Source organism: Halichoerus grypus, chromosome 13 (genome assembly GCF_964656455.1).
Source record: "Halichoerus grypus chromosome 13, mHalGry1.hap1.1, whole genome shotgun sequence".
In the NCBI taxonomy this organism is placed as follows: domain Eukaryota; kingdom Metazoa; phylum Chordata; class Mammalia; order Carnivora; family Phocidae; genus Halichoerus; species Halichoerus grypus.
This window is the reverse complement of record NC_135724.1, coordinates 78872507-78896992: the sequence shown is the minus strand read 5'-3', so window position 1 is coordinate 78896992 and position 24486 is coordinate 78872507. Positions and strand designations below refer to the sequence as shown.

The window sequence follows — 24486 nt, the reverse complement described above, 5'->3', positions numbered from 1 at the left end:
TATAAGGGAAACAATAAAAAATAAATCCTATTTCCATAGATTAGCAGTGGACAGTTGGAAACAAGCTAGAAAAACAATACCATTTGTAATAGCTCCAAATTAGATGCTTAGGTATAAATCTGACAAAATATTCATGGGATCGGCATGCTGAAAACTACAAAATGCTGCTGAAAGAAATCAAGGAAGACCTGAATCAGTGGAAGAGAACTGTGTTTATGGGTTGGAATACTCAATAGAGTCGATTCTCCACAAATTGACTTGTAAAATTAATGCAATTCAAGGATTTTCTTGTGGACATAGATGTGCTGATTCTGAAATTTACATGGAAAAGCAGAGGACCTAGAATGGGACTGTTTTGCAAAAGAAGAAGAATGTGCGCAGAATCATACCACCCAATTTTGACTCTTGCTGTAAAGCTCTGCTGAACTCAAGACCGTGGTTATGGAGAAGAGACAGACATGCAAGTCAATGAAACAGTAGAAAGAATCCAGAAATAGACCCACACAGATATGTTTAGTTGATTTTTTGAGAGTTGCAAAGGCAATTCAGTGGAGGAAGAAAGTCTTTTAAGTATTTGGTGTTCAAACAACTGGACATCTCTGTGCAGAAATACAAACTTCAGTACCTCCCACCTGGTATAAAAACTAACTCAAAATGGATCATAGATCTAAATATAAACCTAAAAGTATAAAACTTTTAAAGAAAACAGAGGAAGATCTTTGTGATCTTGGTTTAGGTAAAATGTTTAGATGTAACACCAAAAGCACAATCCGTAAAAGAAAATACTGGTAACTTGGACTTCATCAAAATTGAAAGCTTTTGCTCTGCAAAAGCTACAATTAAGAGAGTGAAAAGACAAGCCACAGACTGGGAGAAAATATTAGGAAATCACATGTCTAACAAAGGACTTGGGTCCAGAATATTTATACCTAAATATGTAAAACTCAGCAGTAAGAAAACAACCCAATACAAACTGGGCAGAGACCATATCCAGATGCCAGATAAGTACATGAAGTGAGATGCTCAGCATCATTGGCCATTAGAGAAATGCAAATTAAAAGCACAAAGACACCGCTACACACCTATTAAAATGACTAAAATTTAAAAACCTGCCAAAGAAACTGACAACATGAGTGGGAAGGTGTGAAGCAACTGTAACTCTTACATTGCTGGCTGAAAAACAAAATGATAGAGCTACTCTGCCAAAAAGTCTAGCAGTTTCTTACCAAGTTACATATACATTTACCTAATACCTACATGACCGGGCAGTCCCATTCCTGGGTATTTATCCAAGAGAAAGACTGATGGTTACACAAAAACCTATATGTGAATGTTTATAATGCCTTCATTGGCATGTGATCAACAACCTCCAAGAAGCTAGGTTGGGACTGGGTCAGTAAGCATTGTAGGAGAAGGCAACCCCACCCAGATATGCCAAGACCACCTGCCCCAGCCCTGATGGTTTTATGCTAATTGATTAATTTGCAGGTGAGCCACCAAAGCCCAAGGGTGCTCCCCCATCCCACATGGAGAGCTGATAAAAGCCTGCTCTGAGCTAATTTAGCTCCCTAAAGGTTTTGTCCATGACTGAAGATCATTAGTTACACTGGGAATGAATGGAAATGTAGGATTAGAGCACAGCCTTTTTGCTTAATGATGTCTGGATCTTTGTACCAGGAGAAAAATGGGAATATGATTCTTGCTACTAGCCAGGTCTTAGGAGTTTGTAGCCAATTTGGCAACTTCTTCCCCCCCCCCCCAAATAATTCGTAATTATGGGAAACTACTAATTGCAAAACGTAAATTGAGAAAATTATGGTGGTGTTCCTTTATCGATCTTACCAATATTTATATAAACAAAACTTTGGCTTGATTTCTGTTTCAGATCACAAAAATGGACAGCACTTTATAATACCTCAAATGGCAGACAGGTAAGGCCATTGAAATACCAATCAATTTTATCTGTCACGATTATTTCCTTGGTTGTATAGTGTTTTAAGTGTATTATACTTTGTATTTAACAAAGCCCATACATTTTTCTCTTTTATGGCTATACAATTTGGAAATAAGACGGCTGTAAGTAAACCACCATGTAAAACTTAAGTTTAAAAGAGTACAAGTAAATTTATGAGTAACATTGGAGTTAGTGATATTGTCATGGTTTTAGCCAGTTGTGACAGTATAATGTGTCTATAGGTTATATCACAGAATATTTCTGTACTGTAAGAGAGGATATTCTTTGTAACAGGGATTGGCAGAATTTTTAAGGGCTAGATAGTATTTTAGGTTTTGTGGGCCATACAGCCTCTGTCACAACTACTCAACTCTGCCAGTTGTAGATGAAAACATCCGTGGACATTATGTAAATGAAGGGCATATCAGTTGCAAGAAAATTCCATTTCTGGGCACTGAAATGTGAATGTCATATAATTCTTCCTATGTTATGAAATATTTTTCTTTTGCTTTGGGTTTTTTTCCCCCAAACCACTTAAAAATATAAAAACCATGCATAGCTCATGGGCTGAACAAAGAAATGGGCTATAATCTGCCGACCCCTGGTCTGTGAGGTTAACTGAGTTCACAGCTGCAGGGATGAACTTTAAATCCTTATTTATCCAATTACCTTTGCACGGATACTGTCAAGAGTTTATGAAACAATTAGCTGCTATTCCAGATGTAATCTTGCCATTCTGGTTTTTCACGTTCTGCCCTTTTCATATTTCCTTCTGTCATGCTTTTTTTTAATACTTCACGAATTGTGACTTCTCACATAAAGGGCCGGGGGATGAACTGTCAATAGTTTTTGTCTTTTAGTTATTCAGTGATTATTTTTCTCTGTACAATGTTACATGACTATGATGTTTCTAAAAGCTACAAGTTCTTATGTTCGAAGTTTTCTCGCTAACTCTAATGGGCTATAGAATTTTTGTTTCTGACCATGGCCCTGAACTGTTAATTAATGTCTTGATGCTTTGGCTATCTTAATGTTCAACAGAGCTCATAAAAATGGTTTTTATTTATTTGCTTATTGGTTTTGTACATTTTCTTAGCAGCCTGGATTTGTCTGAATTGGCAAAAGCTGCTAAGAAGAAACTTCAGTCCGTGAGTATCTCTGTTTCCTAGTGAAGTTCATTGTGGGAAACCATGCATCCTGCTAATACCTGTCCTCAGCCCATTACCTGCTGCACCAGATGACTTAGTTTCATACTCTGGGATGTTATAAAATCCAAAGCAGAGTGTTGAGTACATAGAGAAGAAGACGGAAAGTACTATTTCTTTTTTTTTTTTTTTAAGATTTTATTTATTTATTTGAAAGAGAGAGAATGAGAGAGAGAGAGAGCACATGAGAGGGGGGAGGGTCAGAGGGAGAAGCAGACTCCAGGGAGCCCGACGTGGGACTAGATCCCGGGACTCCAGGATCATGACCTGAGCCGAAGGCAGTCGCTTAACCAGCTGAGCCACCTAGGCACCCCCGGAAAGTACTATTTCTAAGTTTAGTAGATCCAGTTTATCGGCTCTGCCTCAGGTGATGGCGTTTTTCTCTGTCATTGTGAAAGCGAAGACTGTGCCTTTGACATGAGGGAGTTGTTTCTCCTCCTGAGAGTTCCCTAGTTTCTCTCAATGTAAAAGAATGGGATGCACTTTTAGGGATGCCTTCCGGTAGCCTCCTAGGGAAAGACACGAGCTGATGTTGGAGTAGTGAGTGGCGCAGATCTGTGTGCTGCCATTTGGGATCGGGCCACCACCGTCACTGTTTTGCATAGCCCATGTTGTCCGTCAGAGCTTTTTAAGTGTTTGCTATCAAGGGCTTGTGGTCCTGCCCCGGGTGCGTGCTCAGAGCTCTACCAGTTCTGCAGGGCCCCGCCTCCCTTTGGCTCCTCTTCCCTGCCTGCCCATCTCAGCCCCAGTCAGGGCCCCGACAGAGCAGCTTCTCTGGGCACACTTCCTCTTAGTTTGGTCCCCACAGATGAGGCCTCACCGGGGTGCTTCCCCAGCCGCTTCAACCACTAGATTGCCTGCCTCAGGCTGTTCTCATAGCTCTCTGGATCAGAACCAAGATTCTTAACTTCTTGTTGTGACCTTGAAGGGTGTCATCCAGTGCTCATCGTTCAGTTTTTGCCCTGCTTTCCATCCGGTTCCTCCTGCAAGTGTGCATGCGTGTGCACGTGCGCAAATGTTTTTTAACTATTTCATTTTGGGTTAACACTCTCTGAGGCCACCTTCAGGTCCTCTCTGGGAATCTTCTCTTTCTGCAGTGTTCTGCTTTCCCAGCTTCCAGCCCTTTTGTCATTCAAGTAGGTGAAATCTGACCACCTTGACAGTGTAGGTGAGAGTTTCCCCAAGCCTGACTCTGAAATTGCCTCTCCCCTTTACTAGCACTTTACTAGCACTTCATATAATATTAAGTACTAAATATTACGTAAAATGAATTTATCGTTACTAGTATTTAACTGTGATATGAAATAAATGTATTTTATGCAATTTGGTGTCTCTGTGTTCTGTATCTGTGGTTTTGTGTGTCTGTGTGTTTTATCACCTTTCTTAAATTAAGGAGGTCATATGGTAGGATGATTAAGATGACAAACTTTGGAATCAGATAGCACTAAGTAGTCTGTGATTTCCTTTTAATTAGAGTATATAAGCCAATTTTTATTTTAAATAATTCAAACATTATTGGTAATACTCAAGCTCCCTTTGACTGACCTACATTTGCTAGGCTGAAAGCTGCATGAAAGTTGGGGTTAGGTCTGTCCTATCTCTAGCATGTGGCAGGCACTAGATAAATATGTGGAACCAAGCTGAGTACAGCTCTCAAGAACTCGGACTCTGGGTCAGACTGGTCAGGTACAGAGCTCATCTCTGACAAGCTCCTTAGCCTCTCTGTGCCTTGGTGTCCTCTCCTGGAAAGGGGGCTAATGATCCATCAGCGGCTCAGTGAGGATGGGCTGCTGTTATTACTTGTTGACCCCACCCTGTGGTCTCCTCACAGGGGACAGCTGGACCGGTGCCACGTCAGTGTTCATCCTACGATATCTCCCTCTGTCCCTCCCTAATGAGAAGCTGAGAGAAATATAAGACTAATATATTTCTTAAATTAGTAAGTGTTAACATTTAGAGAGACTTAAACTTGGATCTTGGGTCCATCACTTGCTGGCTTTGTGACTTTAGGCAAGCTCCTAACTTCTGTGCTTCAATCTCCTTGTCTGTAAAGTGAGATAATAGTAGTTATCCTATCTTCGTAGAGGTTTTGTGAGTATTAATGTGATGATAGTAGCACAGTGCCTGGGATGTAAGCCCTCAGTCAGTGTTGCTGTTGTAGTTACTGAATAATGATAACCTTAGCTTGTAGCCCCTTATTGGAAAGAGACTGGATATTTACAGTGCAAGTTCAAGTTCCCAATCCTTCATCACTTTATCCAACAAAAGGCTCTCAGAGTTTATTTTCAATTATAAATATAAATTAACCACACTAGAGAAAATGTAGAAAATGGACAAGAGGAATCATATTCATTCACTATATTCTTAATGGACTCAGACTCAATATTTTGATATATTTCTTCTAATCCTTATTTTATATGCATATCATTTTTTTGAATGGAAGCTCAGTCATTATTATAGAATTTTATATCCTCCTTTCACCCGATAATGTACCCATTTTAACAAGCTCCCATGAGGTCTATGTAGCCAGCCTTTTTTTTTTTTTTTTTTGTAGCCAGCCTTTTAAATTGCCACATAAAATACCTTCTGGGCAGTGTGTGACTGGATATTTACTGGGCCCCATCTCAGTGCCAGGTACTGTGTGGACATAAGGAACACAGTAGGGAATAAAACAAATTCATTGTCAACTAAAAAGTGATAAGCATCAAGCATCAGGGTATGTTTTATGAGGAAAAAAGTGCAGAGAGCTGGAGCCATCCTGGTGGAGGCTTAGCCTCACCTGGATTGAAGAAGACCCTAACTGTCCTCCCCATCCCAGTGGCTGCCATTGGGTGTGGAGACTGTTTTGTTGGCTGACACTGCATGGTGCGCTGATGAGACAGGCTGTCCTTTGTGGGGGTGCGGAGTTCTTTCCGAGATTGGAGGCCTGCTTTCTGAAGAATATAGTAAAGAGACTTACTGAAGACTGGGAGATAGTTTCTGCAATGGCATGTTTTATCTTCTCCAAATGGCATGTTTTGGCATCTCTATCCCACCAAGGATTTAGGATCCTTTGTATGTGGGGGCACTGACAAATGCTCAAAGAGCAACAGAGGGGGCTTTAAAGGGTGATGTCATACGGAGAACTGGACCCTGCATTTCCGATGACTCTGCCCTCCTTTATAGCATACCCCTGTCTGCCTGTCACAAAGGAGTGAGGCTGCTGTGGGAGGCAGATATTTCTAGAGGATCTGTACTATTCTGGAAATGTTATTGTCTGTTTAACAGTGGGTATTTACTAAGCACTGGCTTTGGATAAGACATTGGAGATTAAAGGGTGAATAAGTCACAGTGCCCACTCATTCTCCTAGCGTTAATCCTTGTCCCTTGTGTTCCTGATTTTTTTTTTTTTTTACTTGCAGCTAAGTAATCATTTGTTTGAAGAACTTGCCATGGATGTGTACGATGAAGTTGACAGGCGAGAGACCGATGCAGGTGACTGAACGTGTGGCTTTCTCTTAGAAGCTTCTGTTGTTGATGGGCAGTATTTCTACTGTCCTGGTGATGCATGTTGTCGACGTTTACTTTTGTGTATGTTGGTTTCGGAGTGTGCTTCCCCGAGTCTCCCTAGAAGCAGTGGCACACCCGTGGTGATGAGATTCTATCTCTGGCTCTTTCCTCTGGCTAGTCTGGCTTGCCACGCAAAACCACAGCACCCTGGTAACCGAGACAACTGTCGTCCCCTTCCTTCCGGTCAATCCTGAGTACTCTTCAACGCGGAACCAGGCAAGTGGCCGAGTCTGAGAAGTAACCAGTGGTGTTATTTTGGGAATGGCTGATACGGTATTTAATTTTCCCAGGACAGGTATTTTAAATTTTTTGATTGATTAAAGCATTAATGTCCTTTACACACACAAACACACAAAACTCAAGAAATTGATAAGAAAAGCAATAAATGTAAATCGAAGACTGGAAAAGAATATCAGATAATTCACAGAAGAAATATAAAATGGCTTACAAATGTGAAGAAATGGTTAACATTACTAGTAATCCAAGAAAGTAGCCTAAAGGCATTCATTAAAATTTCATCAATCAAATACTCCAGGCTGGTAAGGATATAGCAAAATGGGCTTTCTTATGCTATAGATAAGAGTTTACATTGCTATAGGCTTCAGAAAAGTGATTTGTTAACTGATTTTAAAAGCCTCAAAATTAAGTCCATCCTTTCCCACAGGTAATCCTTATTTGGGAATATATGCTAATAAAATAAAAATAACAAAGGTTTATGCACAGTGATTTTCATCAAAGCACTGTATAAAATAATAAAGCATTAAAAACAGCCTAAGCCTCTGTCAGGAGGAGAAAGGTTGAGTAAATGGGGGAAGGCCTTTTAATTTTTATTGATTAACGGCTGTATATAGTGATGGAGTCCCAGCAGCTAGGCTATAACTTTATCTTGAAATTTTAAAATTTTCTTCCAAATCAATATTTCATTACTGGGTCTACTTCAAAATTGAATTGATAATGGAAAAAAAAAAAAGCATCAGGTAGAAACATTTTGGTTTTGTTCACAAAAATAAATGTGCAAGGTGTTAATCTAGTTCTCTTATGTAGATGGCCCTACCCTGTTTGCAAGGAAAATGTTGATGTGTGCCTACCCTAGACTGCAGTGGTATTCTGATCATGCTCGGAAGTCTTTGCTTGGGAGTCTTGCTCGAGTCTGACAACAATGTGATTGGTTTTATGTGAATATCCACGCATACATTTTCACATTTGGGAATATTTCCACTTATTTTCTCACTCTCAGGGCAGACAGAAACTCGCTCGGTTTAATGCCCATGAGTTTGCCACACTGGTCATCGACATACTCAGTGACGCCAAGAGGAGACAGCAAGGCAGTCCTCTTTCTAGTTCGAAAGGTAACTGTTTCAAGCTGCTAAAATTTGCTGCTTTGGCCTTCTAAACTCAACACAGGTATTAAATTTAAAATTATAAATTAATTAAAGCAGTCATCATGAAAAATTTACCTTTTTGAGCCCTGATGAATTATAAATATTTCGGTTTTATTAACTGCTATTCACATTTATCCGATACATGTTTTTTCCTCTTAGATCACCGATCTTCTTATAAAATTGCATCCTGAAGTTAACCCAGAAGTCTGACTTAGGTCTTATTAAAGGGCAGAAGAAAAATCAGCCCTCTTGATTGATACTTCAGCTTACCTGTTGTTGCTTACATACAGAACTGAGCTCTGAATAAGAAAATTTGTTACTATAAACTTTAGATGTCTGTGCTGAGAATTATTGTGGTTTAAAATTGTAGAGAACACCAAGCCCTATTTCCAAGGTGCCCTGTTGAGTCTAGTTTAGTAGCTCAGCGTCCTGACTTTTCCATACTTTTTCTTGTTTTTTTTTTTCCTAATTATAGAAGTAATACATTTTTAATTATAAAACAAACAAGAAATACATACCATAAAAATTAAATTTTCAGTTAGCATAGTATTCCCCAATGACAGTAATCATTAATTGACATTAGTTTGTTCTTGATTTTACTGGTTCAACCAGGAATAAGCAAATTCTAAGAAAATGTACTAAATTTTGGTGAAGGTGCAGTGATAAGGGTCCATACATAGACTTGAAATCTCAAAATGTATATACTCTCTGATTTAGTATTTCTATTTCTAGTTAAGTCGAGGGGAAATGATCAGAGATGTTACATGTAACACTGAAAACATTAGAAACAAATAATAGTGAGAATCACATTTTTTTTTTTTAATTTTTTTTAAGATTTTATTATTTATTTGAGAGAGAGAGGGATAGAGCACAAGCAGGGGGAGCAGCAGAGAGAGAGGGAGAAGCAGGCTCCCCGCTGAGCAGGGAGCCTGATGCGGGGCTCGATCCCAGGACCCTGGGATCATGACCTGAGCCGAGGGCAGACGCTTAACCGACTAAGCCACCCAGGCGCCCCAAAGAATCACATATTTGAATAGTGCAGACTTTTTTTCCCCAACGAATATATAATGACATAAAGTAATTAGTTTTTTTAATAGGATAGTCCCCATTTTGTAAGGAAAACATTTATACACATATATATGTACAAGTAAATATACCACATTAAGTACTGTGTAAATACATAATCAGTCCTCATTATTTGCAGATCCCATATTTGCAAATTCATCTGTTCACTAAAACCTATCTATAATCTCGAAATCAGCACTTTCATGGTAACTTGTGGACATGTGCAGAGAGGCAAAAAATTCGAGTCACCCAAAACACACGTTCCCAGCTGAAATTGAACAAGGCTATTTGTATGCCTTTTTGTCTCAACTGTCATGCCGTTAACAAGTGTCATTTTTAGGTCTACTTGGTACCACGTTTTTATATTTTTGTGCTTCTTGTTGATGATTCTGCTGTTTAAATTGGCCCCCAAGCGTAGTGCTGAAGTGCTGTCTGGGCTCCTTAGCACAAGAAGGCTGTGATGTGCCTTATGGAGAAAATACCTGTGTTAGATAAGCTTTACTCAAACATGAGTTGTAGTGCTATTGGCTGTGAGTTCAGTGTTAACGAATCAACAATGTGTATTAAAGGTGTCTGAACAGGGGCGCCTGGGTGGCTCAGTCAGTTGGGCGTCCAAATTTTGGGTTTTGGCTCAGGTCGTGATTTCATGGGTTGTGGGATTGAGCCCCGTGTCAGACTCCACGGTCTGCTTGAAAGACTCTCTCCCTCTGCTCCTCCCCTGTTCATGCTCTCTCACTCTCTGTCTCTCAGATAAATAAATAAATGTGTTTTTAAACAATGGCGTCTAAACAGAAGCACACGTAAAGTAAGGCTCTGTGCTGACCGGCTATAACAAAAGTGCTGTGAGCAAAGGCCGGCAGGGACCTGCCCTGTGTTTCCCCATGGAACAGTGCTTCAGGGTTTGCTAATTCAGTCGTCACGGCAGCTCTGTGTACCATACCGACTGCAAGTGATGACATAGACTCTGTATGTTTAGGGAAGAGACTGGAAAGGTATAGAACAAAATAAATCAATGGCTGTGATTGATTACCATTAGTTTCAGATTTTCTTTTATTTATTTATTTTTTAAGATTTTATTTATTTATCAGAGACACAGTGAGAGAGGGAACACAAGCAGAGGGGAGGGAGAAGCAGGCTTCCCGCCGAGCAAGGAGCCCAATATGGGGCTCGATCCCAGGACCCTGGGCTCATGACCTGAGCCGAAGGCAGATGCTTAACGACTGAGCCACCCAAGCACCCCTCAGATTTTCTGTATTGAGTATTACTTCTGTAAATCAGATGATACATGCATTTTAAATACTAATTTGAAAAATTAAAATTCCTTATTGGAAATCAGAGGTCAGCTTGAGTTAGTTGCCTCGGAGAAATTGGAGAGACTTAGATAATTTGTGAAATCTTTTATTCAAAATGTGTGAGAGCCTATGGAATCATCCCTGCTCTCCTGTAGACCATACCTTCCTGGTGTGCATGTGTGTGTCCACTGGGTTGTTCTGTTTTCCCCTTTCTCTCTGGCAGTCAGCCGACTAAATGCCAGCGCGCCTGTTCTTTGAGCACCAAGTTTCTAGGCTCCGTTTTAGCAGTCTCCTTTCGGTGACATTACCTTGTAAACAAGTTACAGTTAAAATTGAATCACAGTTAATTTTATATTAGTTATGACTTTAGTTCCCTGATTTGGAACTATACTCTGTCTCCTCCAATGATGAGAAACTCGGGAACCTACCTCCTCAATCTGAGCAGCACTTTGCAAACCACCTAATTAATTTGCCCACATTTCGTGAATGACCCAGAGGGACACTGAAATGCCTCTATGCAGTTGATAGTAGACCCTCTGTCTGGTTGGTAACTTGCTCTATGATTCCTATATTGGTGTGAATATAACATTGCTATTTCTGTCGTTTTCTTTTAGTCTTTAAATGGCTAAACCCAAAAATCCTCCCAGTGGATTTTAGGGGAAAAAGTTTTTTTAAGCCTGAAGAAAAGTTAATTTGCTTCTATTAATAGACAATGTGGAGCTCATACTGAAAACAATCAGTAACCAGCACAGCGTTGAGAGTCAAGACAATGACCAGCCAGATTATGACAGTGTGGCCTCAGACGAAGACACAGATCTGGAAGCTACTGCAAGCAAAGGAAACAGGCAGAAGGTGAGGTGACACGTTGCACACAGAAAGGGAGAATATGTTTCTCTTTGGAATCTTTCCTCCTACAAAATTGCCTTATTTGTAAACCACTGTGAAAAGTGCTCTGGAGATAAAGTTGGGTTTACTACTAGCTTGGGCCAACAAGGTAAATCGTTTTAAAATAGAGGGTCCTGTGTCCCTAAGTTGATTGCTGAAGCACAGCCCTACCTCGATTGTGATTTTATAAAACTTGTGAGGAGGGGCTATTGTGTTTTATTCCTTCAGCAAATGTTTACCAAGTGACTTCTCTGGATCATACTCTCCCAAATGAGGCCTAGTCCCTTTCCTGTGAGGCTGTCCCTGCCTAGTAGGAGAGAGAACTGCAGTCAGAGGTACAAAGGGATACATGTCATAAGAAACACAAACGGAAGCGGAGGGTAGGGGTGTGAGAGGAGACCCAGCTTGTTGGCGAGAACAAGTGTCTCAAGGGGCAGGAGGGGGGTGCTATGTAAGTGGGATGCCTGTCAACATGTGCCTTAAAGGATGCATGGGATTAGGTATGTGGAGAGGCAGGGGAGGGTGGTCTAGGCAGAGAGAAGGTAAAAGGGCATCTGGCACAACCCGCTCATGTGTAGAGACAGCCTAAAAGGAGTGGGACTCACAGCTGTAGCAGAGGCCGGGGGTCACATCATGGAGGAGCGTGACGTCAGACGGAAGAGTCCACACCTTGGCAGGCAGTGTAGAGCCCAGGAAGCTCTTAGGCAGGGCAGGAGGTCGATGGTCAGCAATTTTCGTTCCTCTCTTTGGGGAGGACTATTCTTGGTAGGTCAGAGAGCAGAGGAAGGAAACGCAGTTGGGGTACTGCTGAGAGGTCGCCCTGGAGCCTGTGCTGAAAGGGTCCAGATGGAAGGGAAGTCACAGTAGCCGAGTGAGTGTGGGCCCAAGGAGAAGGCAGTGGAGGCCTGCTGGTGCACCTGCTGCTGAGTCCCCAGGACCTCGCCTCAGATCTGGCCCACAGAGGAGCTCAGCAAACATTTGAGAATGGACAAACAGGAAGACAGATAAAGAGGTCTCAGCAATAAGTCCGAATGTTTGAAGCGGGGATGTAGACTTACAGAAGATGTGTCCAGAGTTGTCCAGCTCACATGACTGCGAGAAGGATAGTGCCATCAGTAGATACAGGGAATAAGGGAGGGACAGCAAGAGTCACTCGTCCCATCTGATACGCCCCTGCCCAGCGTCCCCAAAAGCACCAGATGCAGAGCAAAAGCCAAAGTCATGACGGGATCCTACTGATTGGCGTCCTCCTCTCTGCCTTGCACACCTGCTGCCTCTAGCTAAGCTCTGCTGCTGGCTAGAACGTTCCTCCAGACAGCCACTGGACTAATGTCCTTCCAGCTGTTACTCATGTCTCACCTACCCAAAGGCTTATCCCACCTCTCTCATTAAAAGGCACCCACCTTCACCCCTACTTCTCTCCCTAGCCCCTCACCCCACTCCATTTTCTCTATTTTCCATAGCATTTGTCACCTGCTGTCATACTATGTAGTCACTTATTTTTATTTTGTCCATCTCCCACTCTTCTGGGGTGTAAACCCCATGGAAGCAGGAATCTTTGTCTATTTCCTTTTTTTATATATCCCAAGTCCCTAGAACACTGCCTGATGCTCAATACAAATAGGCTGGAATGAAGGAATTACTGAGAGAACGAATTTAAAAAAAGAAAGAGTAACAAGCAAGAGAAAGGCAGGGAATACAAGACAAATGCACTGAGAGTCCTTGTCAGACTAGATTTGTGGCCGCACTCCCTGTTCTGTTAGAAAATATTGACTCTAATTTAACTTTTCAGATATTACAGTAACCCTACCTTTATGCTTTACTTTTGCATTCCTCCCAGAAGCCTTGACTTGGTTTGATTAACTTTGCAGTCCAGCTGGCATGGTCAGAATTTGAAATTCTTTAGCTGTGAGTCTTGAATGTTATCATCATCTCAGATTGTGAACATTTTCCCCAATTTATTTTTAGAGCCTAGATTCAGATTTATCAGATGGACCAGTCACTGTGCAGGAATTTATGGAGGTCAAAAACGCTCTAGTGGCTTCTGAGGCCAAGATACAACAGCTAATGAAGGTGAATAACAACTTGAGTGACGAGCTGAGAATTATGCAGAAAAAGGTAACACGTTAATAAATGCCAGGATGATTGACTCTTTAACCCCGTAGTATAAGGAAGAATCCCAGGCACAATGCTGGTGGGCAAAGGGGAGAGAAGCAGTTATTGTAACAGACCTAAAAACCTTTGGGCCAAGCTTTTTGGAAGCAGTATGTATTTGGATATTTCAGATGAAGTGGTTTTGAATAGAAATAAATCCAGAGTAAGTTTCCCAGGCGGTTGGCACAGAGCAACCTAGTGGCAGCCGCCCTTGCACTACGCCGTGCTTCCTGAGAGTGTGGATGCGCCCCTTCCTATTGCTCCTCCTAAAGAATCACACCACAAAGACAGAGCAGGTAAAAGCCCCGAACAGGTGTCTGCTTTTCAGCAGTGCAGAGGGTGCCATCCCTGCTCACTCGTATTCTCGGTGGTTACCCAGCTCTGGCAGCTCTGTCCCACATCCCTGCTTGGTTTTTCACCAGTACTTACTAATTTATGATGTTCTCAGAGCCTAGAGCAGGGCCCGCCACAGAGTAGGGACTCCATAAGTATAAGAAAACATTTTCGTTTGCACTAGTGAGAACTGTACACTAGTAAGAGACAATCCCATTTGCCCGGCATTTTCTCGTTTGCTGCCTTTTGGGAGAGTCAGAAATATATGAATATATTAATCCCTAAAAGGAGTGTGGCTACGAATAGCAAGGAATATGCTTAAGAGGGAGATTGTGTATGTAACTCTTTATGAGACGGCTGTCCCTGTCATTCAGTTCTCCAAATTGAGGTTTTGTGCACTTCCCTTAAACAGAAACAAAACGAAGTATGTACCTGTGTCTTAATTTTGCCATTTGAAGAGTGATGTTTCAGAATCATTATCAAGAACAGAGGACAAGGTGCACTCTCTGTGCGGCTGGGTCCTTCCCAATTGTGTCCCCTAAAGGAAGCCCAGGGAACTAGAAGGAGGTCTGTCCCCTCTGCCTGTCAGGGAAGGACACTGCAGTGTACTCTCGCCTGGGGCTTGGTCTAGGATTCTTTTGGTGTGGAGTTCTAGATGATTTTTTTTAGATATATGGCCCCAAACCTATAATACTGCCTGATGATCAACCAGATTTTAATTTACCCCTTGTTCTGGGCCAGCCTGGTCCCATCTAGGGCTGGTGTGCAGCTGTGAACAGGGCAGACCAAGAGCCCTTCTGTATCAGACAGGGCTTGCACTTCTGTCTTTTCTGAAATATCTTTTGTTTAATGAATTATAGTTTGTCCCATTAATTGAACTAATAATTTTTGTTGAGGTGACTTTTTCTGAAACATGCTGACTTTGCCAATGTAAATCAGTCTGCTAAGTATCACCGTTTTTTTTTTTTTTTTGCTATAATGCTCCTTTAGTCTTTGTAGAAATCACCAGAGATAACCTCGTATCTCTGAAAGCAAATGTCTTGAGCCTTAAGAAATGCAGAGTGAAATTATTTACCATTGCTCATGGATTATCTCAATTCTTAGAAATGCTTTTGATTTCTGGAGCTATTGAATTACCTGTAACTTCTCATTTCCTGTTACACTCCTTCCAAACAAACATGTATAGTCTGATTCTTACTAAGATCAGCATCAATCACATTTATTCTAGGACATCTCTCTAAATACCAAGGACTAAAATTTTTTAAAATCAAGACAAAGAACTCGTGCTCATCAAACACATTCAAGTAAAATGTGCACTGGATGTTTTAGAGGCATGACAAGTGTTAAGATGAAGTTTCAGATTTCAAGGCGTTATCTGAAAAACTCTAAGAGAAGGTTTTTACATAGGCACGTGACCAGACACCCTAGTCGTTCGTGAAGGGGCATGTGTCACTTTTGCTCCTCACTCTCCAGACTGTGTCCATTTCACTTTAGGACATGGGCTCCCTAATAAATAGTTTGACAGGCACCTTATGCTTGTCTCTATCCTGGAATGTAGGAATTTTCAGTGGCTGCTTGTCACTTTGCAGCTGTTCTTTCTTTGGGAAATGAGTTGCAGATAGAAGTTAAACCCTGTAAGCCTTTGTGGTGTAGAAGCACTCTGTCATTCCTTAGTGGATCATACTTGGAAAAAACAGAAGTGAGGGTGTTTCTGTGGCAGAGGCAGTATAAATCAGACTGTCCCCAAAATTTGGCACTATTACTATAAAGTATATAGAATTTGCTTATTTTGCAAAGATGTGTTGGTTTTATTTCAAAATTAGGTAAAAATTTTTGTATCTATATAGTTGACAAAGTAGCATGATTTGTATCTGATCTTTCATATTTAACAGTTGCTTGGAAAAGATGCTAATTAATGAAGAGGAGCAGCCACTATTGGTGTATTATTCACAGATCGGTGCTTTCTAAATAAAAATTGAAAGTAACTCCTAACACTGAATGGGTTTGCTATTGAAAAAGTAATGATCTTCTGGTGCAAATACATTTGCTTGCGGACTTAAGCCTTGGCCCTGGTGGGGAATTTGGTCAGAGTTTACAGTCTCTGTCAAAGAGTAGACAGCTGAACTTACACCACACCCAGCTTATAAAATGTCATGGAAGATGAAGGAGCACCAGAGGGAAAGGACACCGTGCAGACGGGACTCAGTTAATTGTGTTTCAGATGCCAGACGCTAAGGAGTAACACGATTCCTTGCTGATCCCCTAACTCTAATTCATCAAACACCATGAAGCAGCCTGCATGTGAGGAATGGAAGGAGCAATCAGGGTCTCCAAGTGACAGCCTCTAACTAAAATAGGGTGGTGCCAGGCAGATTAGAGTATTTAAAGCCGACACCGCCGAGGTTGTGTTTTTGGTTAACAAAGCCCAAGGAGAGAGAGAGAGGCCAAATATTCCGGCCCTGGCTCAAAGCTGATTGATCACCAGAGGGAAGACGCGTGCTACGTGGAGCATTCAGATGAAGATGTTAACGTAGTTCGATAGGCCTCCAGTTTTCTTCGTGATATGTTAATATAGCAAACTTACCATGATTTGGTTCCCTCTCTTTTTTAAGAAGTTCTAAATTGTTTGGAATATCAAGAATATTCTGTAATAAAAATTTGTTGATCATAATTTTTCTTGTTGGCTTTTTGGGAAGCAGTAGCCCATCTGATTTTTCATAAGCTGAACTTCACTGTCTTTCTTGCTTTGCAAAGCAACTCTGGTTATCTTTGTGCTGCTTCCATGGTGTCTGCTGGCATTTTTGGCATTTGCAAATTGCTCAGGGCTCATTTGAAAAGCAGGTTACCTAAATCTTCATGATCTCAAGCTCTTGCTTGAAACAGCCTTAGAAGAATCCAGAGTCCGGCTCGCCTGCAAACATTTCCCAGGCCCACCATGACCAGTTTTTAAGTGGTTAGACATTTCGTTTTTTAAAAGTCCCAACTGTAACCTTTCTGCAATGAGAAATCAAGCCTGTTTAAATTTGCTTGAGTGATAAAGTGAGTTGATTGCGTGTCACTCATTCTAGGAGAGCGAGTTCTTGTTTGTAGTTGCCTGTAACTTTCAACCCAGCTAGCTGTTACTGTTCTTACTGTTTAAAGCTGGTAGTTGTATGCGTTTACTTGGTGTTTGCTTTTTCTGCTTGCTATAGAAAAACACCGTCCCACTGCCAAACATTTCTTTCAGCTTCAAACACTCCAGAGTGAAAATTCGAACCTCAGGAAACAGGCCACAACCAATATATATCAGGTGCAAACTGGTTCTGAGTATACAGACACTTCCAACCACTCTTCCTTAAAGCGACGTCCGTCTGCCCGGGGCAGTAGGCCCATGTCCATGTACGAGACGGGATCAGGTCAGAAACCATATCTCCCAATGGGAGAAGTGAACCACCCCGAAGAGAGCAGGACGAGACTCCAGCCTTTCCCCGCGCACGTAAGTAACACCACTGGCGCTTCCGCTGTTCACTCTCTGTCCAGCCTGACTCCTGCACTCCCTCTCTGAACCTGCAGATCCCTGTGTCTCTGCTTTGCCAAATTGGGCTAGGAGAGCTATCCTTGTGTTTGCTGTATTAACATGTCAACAGATGCTTGTTATACTCCCACAGGCAGACAGGGCCGTTGGCGGAAAGTTTTCCAACAAAGTTCAGGATTCTGGCTCCTGTTCAGCCCTCCCCCCTTTCCTCCCTCATATCCATAATATCTTTCCCAGCCAGTCAGTACTGGAACTTTTTTTGTAATAAGCTTTCTTCCCCACTTCTAAAAACAAAAACAAATGGTAAAGGTCACCAGCAAAAGTAAGTGCCATCTTCTTTGAGGTAGACAGATAGGTGCCTCTCTGTGAAATGGAGCCCTTAGAATTCAGAGTGCCTTCTCTGCCCCTCACGGTGGAGCAGGTGTGTCTGCGGCCTGGGTGTGCAGGGTAGGCCTGGAAGCCTCCAGGCCTCCGCAGCCTCTCCATGTGTGGTCAGCCTGCTTGCTTAGCTTCTGCATCCCCCTCCTCCCCTTCATGGAGACAGTGTTGCTCTGTCATTTCATAAAAGGGAAATGTAAAACCTCTATACCGATTTTACAAGTATTGTATGCCAAAGACTGCATTCTGTAACAGGCTGCTAACCACCTTGTTTTACAACGGAATAAGTATTGTGTTGTGAGGTTTTCAAATGTTACGTTTCTTTTGGATTAATTTATTTTAAAAACCCATCTTTTGACAAAATGTTACAGACATTTGGAACTTACGCTTTTTCAGAGAGTAGTATTTATCTTTTTTGAACGTGAACGTTGTTATTTCTTCAGTCAGATTTTATAGGAGTTTCCAAAAAATTCTCAGAGTAAATGCAGAGTAAAGGATATGGTCTAGTAAATTAAAACTTAGTTTAATTTTGTCAGGCTTCAGTGTGGTAAAATTTCAGTGTTGTTATATTGTAGTTGGGGGTCCGTTACTTCAACTTCTTAAGTTGTTTGGGCTAAAACATTCTAAGGCAATTGATTTGGTACATTTGGTGTAATGGAAATGCCATTGAACTAACTTAAGGATCTTATTTTTGTATAACTGAAAACAAAAGTTAGGAAAAGCAACTTTTGTCAGTTTTCACAGTATACTTTGTAATTTTAGAAACATTTAGAACGCAGTGTCGTTTTGTTGCTAAAGTTCTGTATCTGTACTGAAGAGTAGCTTAATAACCTATGCCAACTGAACCATTCATATAGTTTCTTATTTCAAGTATATCCTGATTAAAAAACAAACATTCGTTTAAGGCTATCTGACAAAATTAACAAATTATGCTAGGTATTACCTTTTCTCTTATGGAAAAGTAGCTTTATAAATTCCAAGTAATTTCTGGGAGGCATCTCACTAAAGGAGTAAACATTTCTGGGGACCTGTCATCATCTAGCATGGCACTGAGCCTGCCTGTCACAGAAATTTCAGCATTGATCTCACAGAGTGAGTTTGTTTTTAGGATTCTTTTACTGGGAAGCCCTGGGTAAAGGTGGCGTAGGGTCTTTTGTTTGTTTTGTATTTTCCCGAGTGTGTTTCTTTTTCCCCTTCCAGATCGGGAGGAGTGCGCTTGTGACCTCCTCTTCGTCTCTGCCTTCCTTCCCCTCCACACTTTCCTGGTCGAGGGACGAAAGCGCCCGAAGGGTTAAGTACACTCTGACCGGTCTGCTGTCTGGAGGAGGGGCAGTGCTCCTGGGCGCTTTGTGCTTCTCCTGGCCCTCCTGTCCCTCCACTAACTGCCCTTCTGTCCTGCATGAGGCAGTGCTTCCCCCAGGTGTCTCAGCACAGTGGCGTGTACACACACGCACACACGCATGTCTGTAGGAGGTGGTCTCCCTTTTGTCTAACCCCACATTGCTCCATTTCACTTAATATTTAACAAAGTTTGCAATTCACCCTATAACATTTATTCAGAGCAATACTGTCTCTTTAAACAATCAAAAACAATTAGCTGGCTGCTGGTTAAATACTATAATAGGGCCACTGTGTCAAATTTGTCCAGAGTAACAGTTGTCAGATTAACACTAGGATATTTGGGCTAACTGAAACACTAAGACACCATGCTTTATTATTTTGTATTGTTTCGCCTGTTGACATTTTTTATGTCCAAGCCATACGTGACACACCCAGGTTCTGCAGTCCCTGTGTCCTGCATCGGAACTGCAGCACGTGCCGGCACTGGAGGTGTAGGCGGCTGCTAGTACGGAGCAGTTCACGTAGTGAGTTGGTTGAGTCCAGCTTGCTGATGCATAATTTACATTCCCTATAACAATGTGTGATCCAGGTAAGCCCCTTTTAGAGTAGGCAGACAACAGTCTTAAGCGCCTCTTCTATACCCAACCTTTTGGTAAGTCAGAGTGTCCCAGGGACTTAGGTGACATTCCTGCCCCCAAAGGCACTGTCAATTTAAAGAATCCTTTCCTGTGGCGCCTGGCTGGCTCAGTCGGTTAAATGTCCAACTCTTGATCTCAGCTCAGGTCTTGATCTCAGGGTCGTGAGTTCACGCCCCTATTGGGCTCCACGCTGGGCGTGGTGGAGTCTACTTAAAAAAAAAAATCCTTCCCTGCACAAAGAGTGCATGATGTCAAGCTGGAAAGCAGTGGAGAGGGTGTACAGGCTTGGAAGACCTGCGTCCAGGTCATGGCGCACTCTTGCTTTAACAGAAGGGTAGTGTGATCCAGCTTGAGAGGCGGGAAGGTGGCCGTGGGTGAGGCACTGCCCTCACAGACAGGGTGGGGTCTGCAGGACGCTTGTTTCCATTCCCTCCACATCAGTAAGAATGACAGAGAGTCATTCCTTCCCACTGCCGGTGCCACATGGCTCATCGAGGCCCTGTGGCGGTTCCCTTCCGCACTTGGAGGTAGTCTACTAAAAGGCATTCTTGTGTGATACTTAGTCTTCTGAACAGTTCTGACATTGAACTGCAATGTTTTTATTGTAATTTTTCAGTTAAAACTAAGGGACAGATAAATAGAAATGAAACCACTCATTTGAAATTTTGCTAGTAAGAGTCAAGTAAACCTCCTTTGCCCACTGTGAAATTTGTTTAAAAAGAAAAAAATATCTATCTTCTTTGGTAGTTTTGAGAATCCTTGGCAGGGACTGCTTGCTGAGACAAGTTTTATACAAGATTAACAGTTACATCATTTAAACTGATAATCTTGATTGTTCCTGACAGCTTCATCATGAGTTTAGGCTTTTATGGCATGTCTCTATTCAGAGAAAACTGCAGATCTGTTCAGTAAAGTGAACCAGCACCAGCTATAAGGTAACTTTTCTATTAACAGCTTTGAGAGAGCAGCACTTTAACTAATAGGTCTTAATCTTAGCTCTGCATGTTTACAATAATTTTCATAAAATTAAATGCTGGCTAATTTGAAATCCTGTACCATGCTTTTGTTGACAACGATGAAATACTGTGTAAGTAACTGATTTCCCGGATGGTTATTGCTGTATGTTGTTTTCTGGGCTTGAGGAACATTTCCTGAGTACTTGTTTGGGCTAACTGAAACACTAAGACACCATGCTTTATTATTTTGTATATGAGCTGTTACTCTTCTAAAATGTTTAAATGAAACCTGGTACTTTCGATCATTGTGGGGTAGTGCATTTGATTTGTAATTATCACATTTACATCAAGGAAAGCAAAAAGATTGATTATAAAGATGTGAGATTTTCTGGGTTTAATTCTGTTTTCTAGATTTTTCCACTGGAGCAGCTCTGGATGAATTTTCTAGAATAATTATTTAAATGCAAGTTTTTTACGTATTCATTTTTGTATGTGCATGTGTGTGTGTACACACACAGACACACCTGCACATACAAACACTCATCCATGTGTATGTGCATGTGTATATAAAAACTAAAGGAAATAAGCATTCCCTGTGAAAGGTAAGATGGGGTATTTTTGTTTGTTTGTTTTGGGGGAGCTTTTTTAAGATCACCTCTAGAAGAGCCTGCTTTCCCTGTTCCCTGCACGGGGTACAGTGCCTAGCTTTGGTCTTCCAGCTACACTTCTAATGTCTAGTAACTCACTGACGGATTCATAAAGCCAGGTCAGAATAAGGCAGCAGGTAAAACAGAACTGCTTACTGGTAGGAGATGTAAACACAGGGATCTGGAAGGTTATAGTAGATTTTATAGAACTTAGCTTTACAGACTCTCCACATGGCTCCAAGCCAACACTTTAAATCATTTGCCAGATGAATTTGAGTGGACAGAGCATGAGTTCACATTGAATTTTAGGAGCCCAGCAAGCGTCTTATATTAGAATGGCTAGAAACAAATAAGAGCACTCAGAAATATGGGAAAACCTCAGAACACGGTGGAAGGGCCAGCCTTTGCCCTGGGAAGGGAAAGGGAGGCCATGGGGAGAGAAGCCAAATATGGCATGAATAAGGAGTCTTTCCCCACCTGGGGGCTGGCAGCCTTGCAGGTCTGCATCGAGCCTTCGGAGAGCCAAGCAGCATTACCAGCAAGGAGCAAATAATTAGACTTTATATAGACTCTTAAACTGGCCTACTCTATGCTAGCCATTCTTTTGGATGAAGATACAAAGTCTCCATAGGTTTGAACAAGGATCTTAATTTACAGCCATATCTTTAGCCACATTTTATTGCAGCATCAGTAAAATTCCTTAGTCACATATTTTGAGTAACTTGGATTAAACTCAAAGGATAAAGGTAGAAATAGCTCATATTTGTATTTTGCAAGGTGATCCAGTTAGGTTTTGAATCAATTTCCACTGACTTCTGTTCTAGATGAAGAAATTCCCAAACATTGTGGGTAAAATAAATACTGAGGGAAAATCATTTTTATTAAACACTCCAGAACCAACATAGTTCCCTTCAAGGGCATGTGGTCCCCTCCAAATTTGGTCACCCTGGAAGACCCTATGCTTCGCTGTGCTGACGTTTGCCCAAAACATTTTTAGGATTCCTCTTTTGAATCTGTGTTTCATTTTTTAATCTCCACAATTGCATCAAGTATTTATATTTTAAGGGATAGATGTTTTGGGAAACATAAAAGTGGTTGGAAACCAAGTGTCACGCTGGGTTAATCCATTTTGGTTCACAAACAACATGCAGCAGTAAATTAATAATACTGGTTTTCTTGTGTGGCTCATACCAACTGTCTCTGAGGACAGTTCTTGGAGAGCCCTAAGTGTTTTGAGCAGTGACAATCCTCAGGGCCCCAGGCATGGAATACTGGAGATAGTAGGAGACAGGACCTAGGTTCTTGGTGCTGGTTTTCTGCTGACTCTGTGGCCTTGGCTTTGTCTCCCAGCTCTTATGGCCCTTGGTTTTCTCATCTGGTATTAGACTAGATAATCTGCAGCTGGTTTCCAGCACCGAAGGTCTTAGGTATGTAAGTGCTGGCCTGTGTGCATTGTATTATGGTTAAATTCCATATTCCTTAGAGAACTAAATGTGGGTGTGTTGCTTTTGCATGTCTGCGTTAGTTTATACTGGGGATCTGTTTATGAAGTTGCCACTGAGCTAAGAAGAAAATGGTGCCAAGAGGGAGAGAAATCTTTTCTGGATCTCCTATTCAACTTTTACTAAATTTTCAATAAAGTGTTGGCTCCTGGAGATCTGGGACCTGAAGGCCACGTAGTGTAACAGGTAATAGTTCCTAGGCAAGGCTCCCAAATGTCTCGGGCTCAACACTAACGGGTGTTGCCTTTCTTTCTTACAGGCATCCAGGCTGGAGAAGCAGAACAGCACGCCTGAAAGTGACTACGACAACACCCCCAATGACACGGACCCAGACGACACGGGGTACACCTGCAGGACTGCCCTGGGGCGGGCTCTCGAACCTGAGACCTAGCAGCCGTGCTCAGGAGATGCACTTTATCCCCCGCATGCCTCCTCTCTCTTTTCAGACGCATGAGCTCGTAAAACATGGAAGCCTAAGTTCATAGTTCAACCTCTTATCCTATTATTACCCCAGGGGCCTGGTTTTCTTTTACCGGCCTATTATACACATTTCTGAGTGGCTGTAATGTGCTTAAAATCAGTACTCTTAAGTCAACGTGAGGTCACATTCTACATTTGCAGCCCAAGGGTTGAGCTTTCTTAAGGATGGCTTTGTAACAACACACCCTCGCTGTTCCACTTGTTTCCTCCCTTTCCCTGTCTTTACCCTTTCTCTGAGAGTCATAACTTCCAGCCCCGTGGTAGCAGCTGCCATGTGAGCTATGGCTGCCTGTTGAGGAAACAGCCTCACCGTGAGTCTCCTGCCAGACAGGATAAAGGAAACCACAAAAGCAGCCAGCTCATGCATTCAGCAAATGCACATGCACTGGCTCCTAGAACCAGAGAAGCAGCTAATAAGCACCTGTCACATTTAGCCACTTCTTTGATGGTCACAGGTCAAGCAGAAAGGGAAGGCAGAGGAGTATGGTGTGGCAAGGCGATGGCTCAGTACCGGATACAGCGGAACCCCACACAGCCCCAAGCCCCATCCTCCCCAGCACGGAAGATGTCATCCGGAAAACTGAGCAGATCACCAAAAACATACAGGAGCTCTTAAGAGCAGCTCAAGAAAATAAACATGACAGGTAAGGGGGTTGGAAAATTCTGCCTGGAAAAGTGCTCTAGAAGAGATGCTGCTCCATTTATGAACAGGGATTTTTTTTTTTTTCTTTCAGTATGCTGATCTTTTTAAGGTTTTTTGAAAATTTCAGGTTTGCATAACAGGCTTAAGAACAAACTTGTAAATTTCGGTGTTTTTTTGTTTTTTACATGCTATTTTCCATTTTCTGTGTTCTTACGAAGTGCTCTGGAAACAGATGCCTCTAGAATAGAACTGCAGCCTATTTAGGGTTAGTGATATTGCTGGTGCCGATGGCGAGAGGAAAGAAAGAAGCTACCTTAGACGTTGCACTTGATTGTTCCAGCCCCTGTGCTCCCTGTGGTCTCCCTAGCTAGAGCAGAGTTGTCTGACTTAAAAGGTATCCTGATACGAACTTATTTCTTAGGTCTCCTTTTCATGCATGTACGTGTGTACGCGTGTGCAGCATGTGTGACCATCTAGGAAACAAAGCGGTTTACAAATAAAAGTGAATCTAATTGACACCCAAATAATTCTGTGCTCCTGAAATAACAGTCATCTTACTCTGAGCAAA

The 24486-nt window shown here is 41.9% G+C and overlaps 1 protein-coding gene across 15 annotated transcripts in view; it reads left to right on the top strand.

The window, feature by feature from the left end:
- GIT2 (GIT ArfGAP 2) overlaps positions 1 to 24486 on the top strand; it is a 48655-nt gene that overhangs the window by 16284 nt on the left and 7885 nt on the right. For 3 of the 15 annotated variants that reach the window (XM_078060875.1, XM_036085943.2, XM_078060873.1), the window contains 11 exons: positions 1886 to 1931; positions 3051 to 3102; positions 6561 to 6633; positions 6827 to 6924; positions 7946 to 8057; positions 11157 to 11299; positions 13301 to 13450; positions 17046 to 17294; positions 18912 to 19001; positions 23055 to 23137; positions 23731 to 23919. In XM_078060875.1, the coding sequence (XP_077917001.1) occupies positions 1886 to 1931; positions 3051 to 3102; positions 6561 to 6633; positions 6827 to 6924; positions 7946 to 8057; positions 11157 to 11299; positions 13301 to 13450; positions 17046 to 17294; positions 18912 to 19001; positions 23055 to 23137; positions 23731 to 23919 (1285 nt within the window). Of the gene's footprint in view, positions 1 to 1885; positions 1932 to 3050; positions 3103 to 6560; positions 6634 to 6826; positions 6925 to 7945; positions 8058 to 11156; positions 11300 to 13300; positions 13451 to 15711; positions 16491 to 17045; positions 17295 to 18911; positions 19002 to 23054; positions 23138 to 23730; positions 23920 to 24486 lie in introns of those variants that run through there. The other 12 variants (XM_036085944.2, XM_078060871.1, XM_036085949.2 and 9 more) reach the window with 12 other exon arrangements.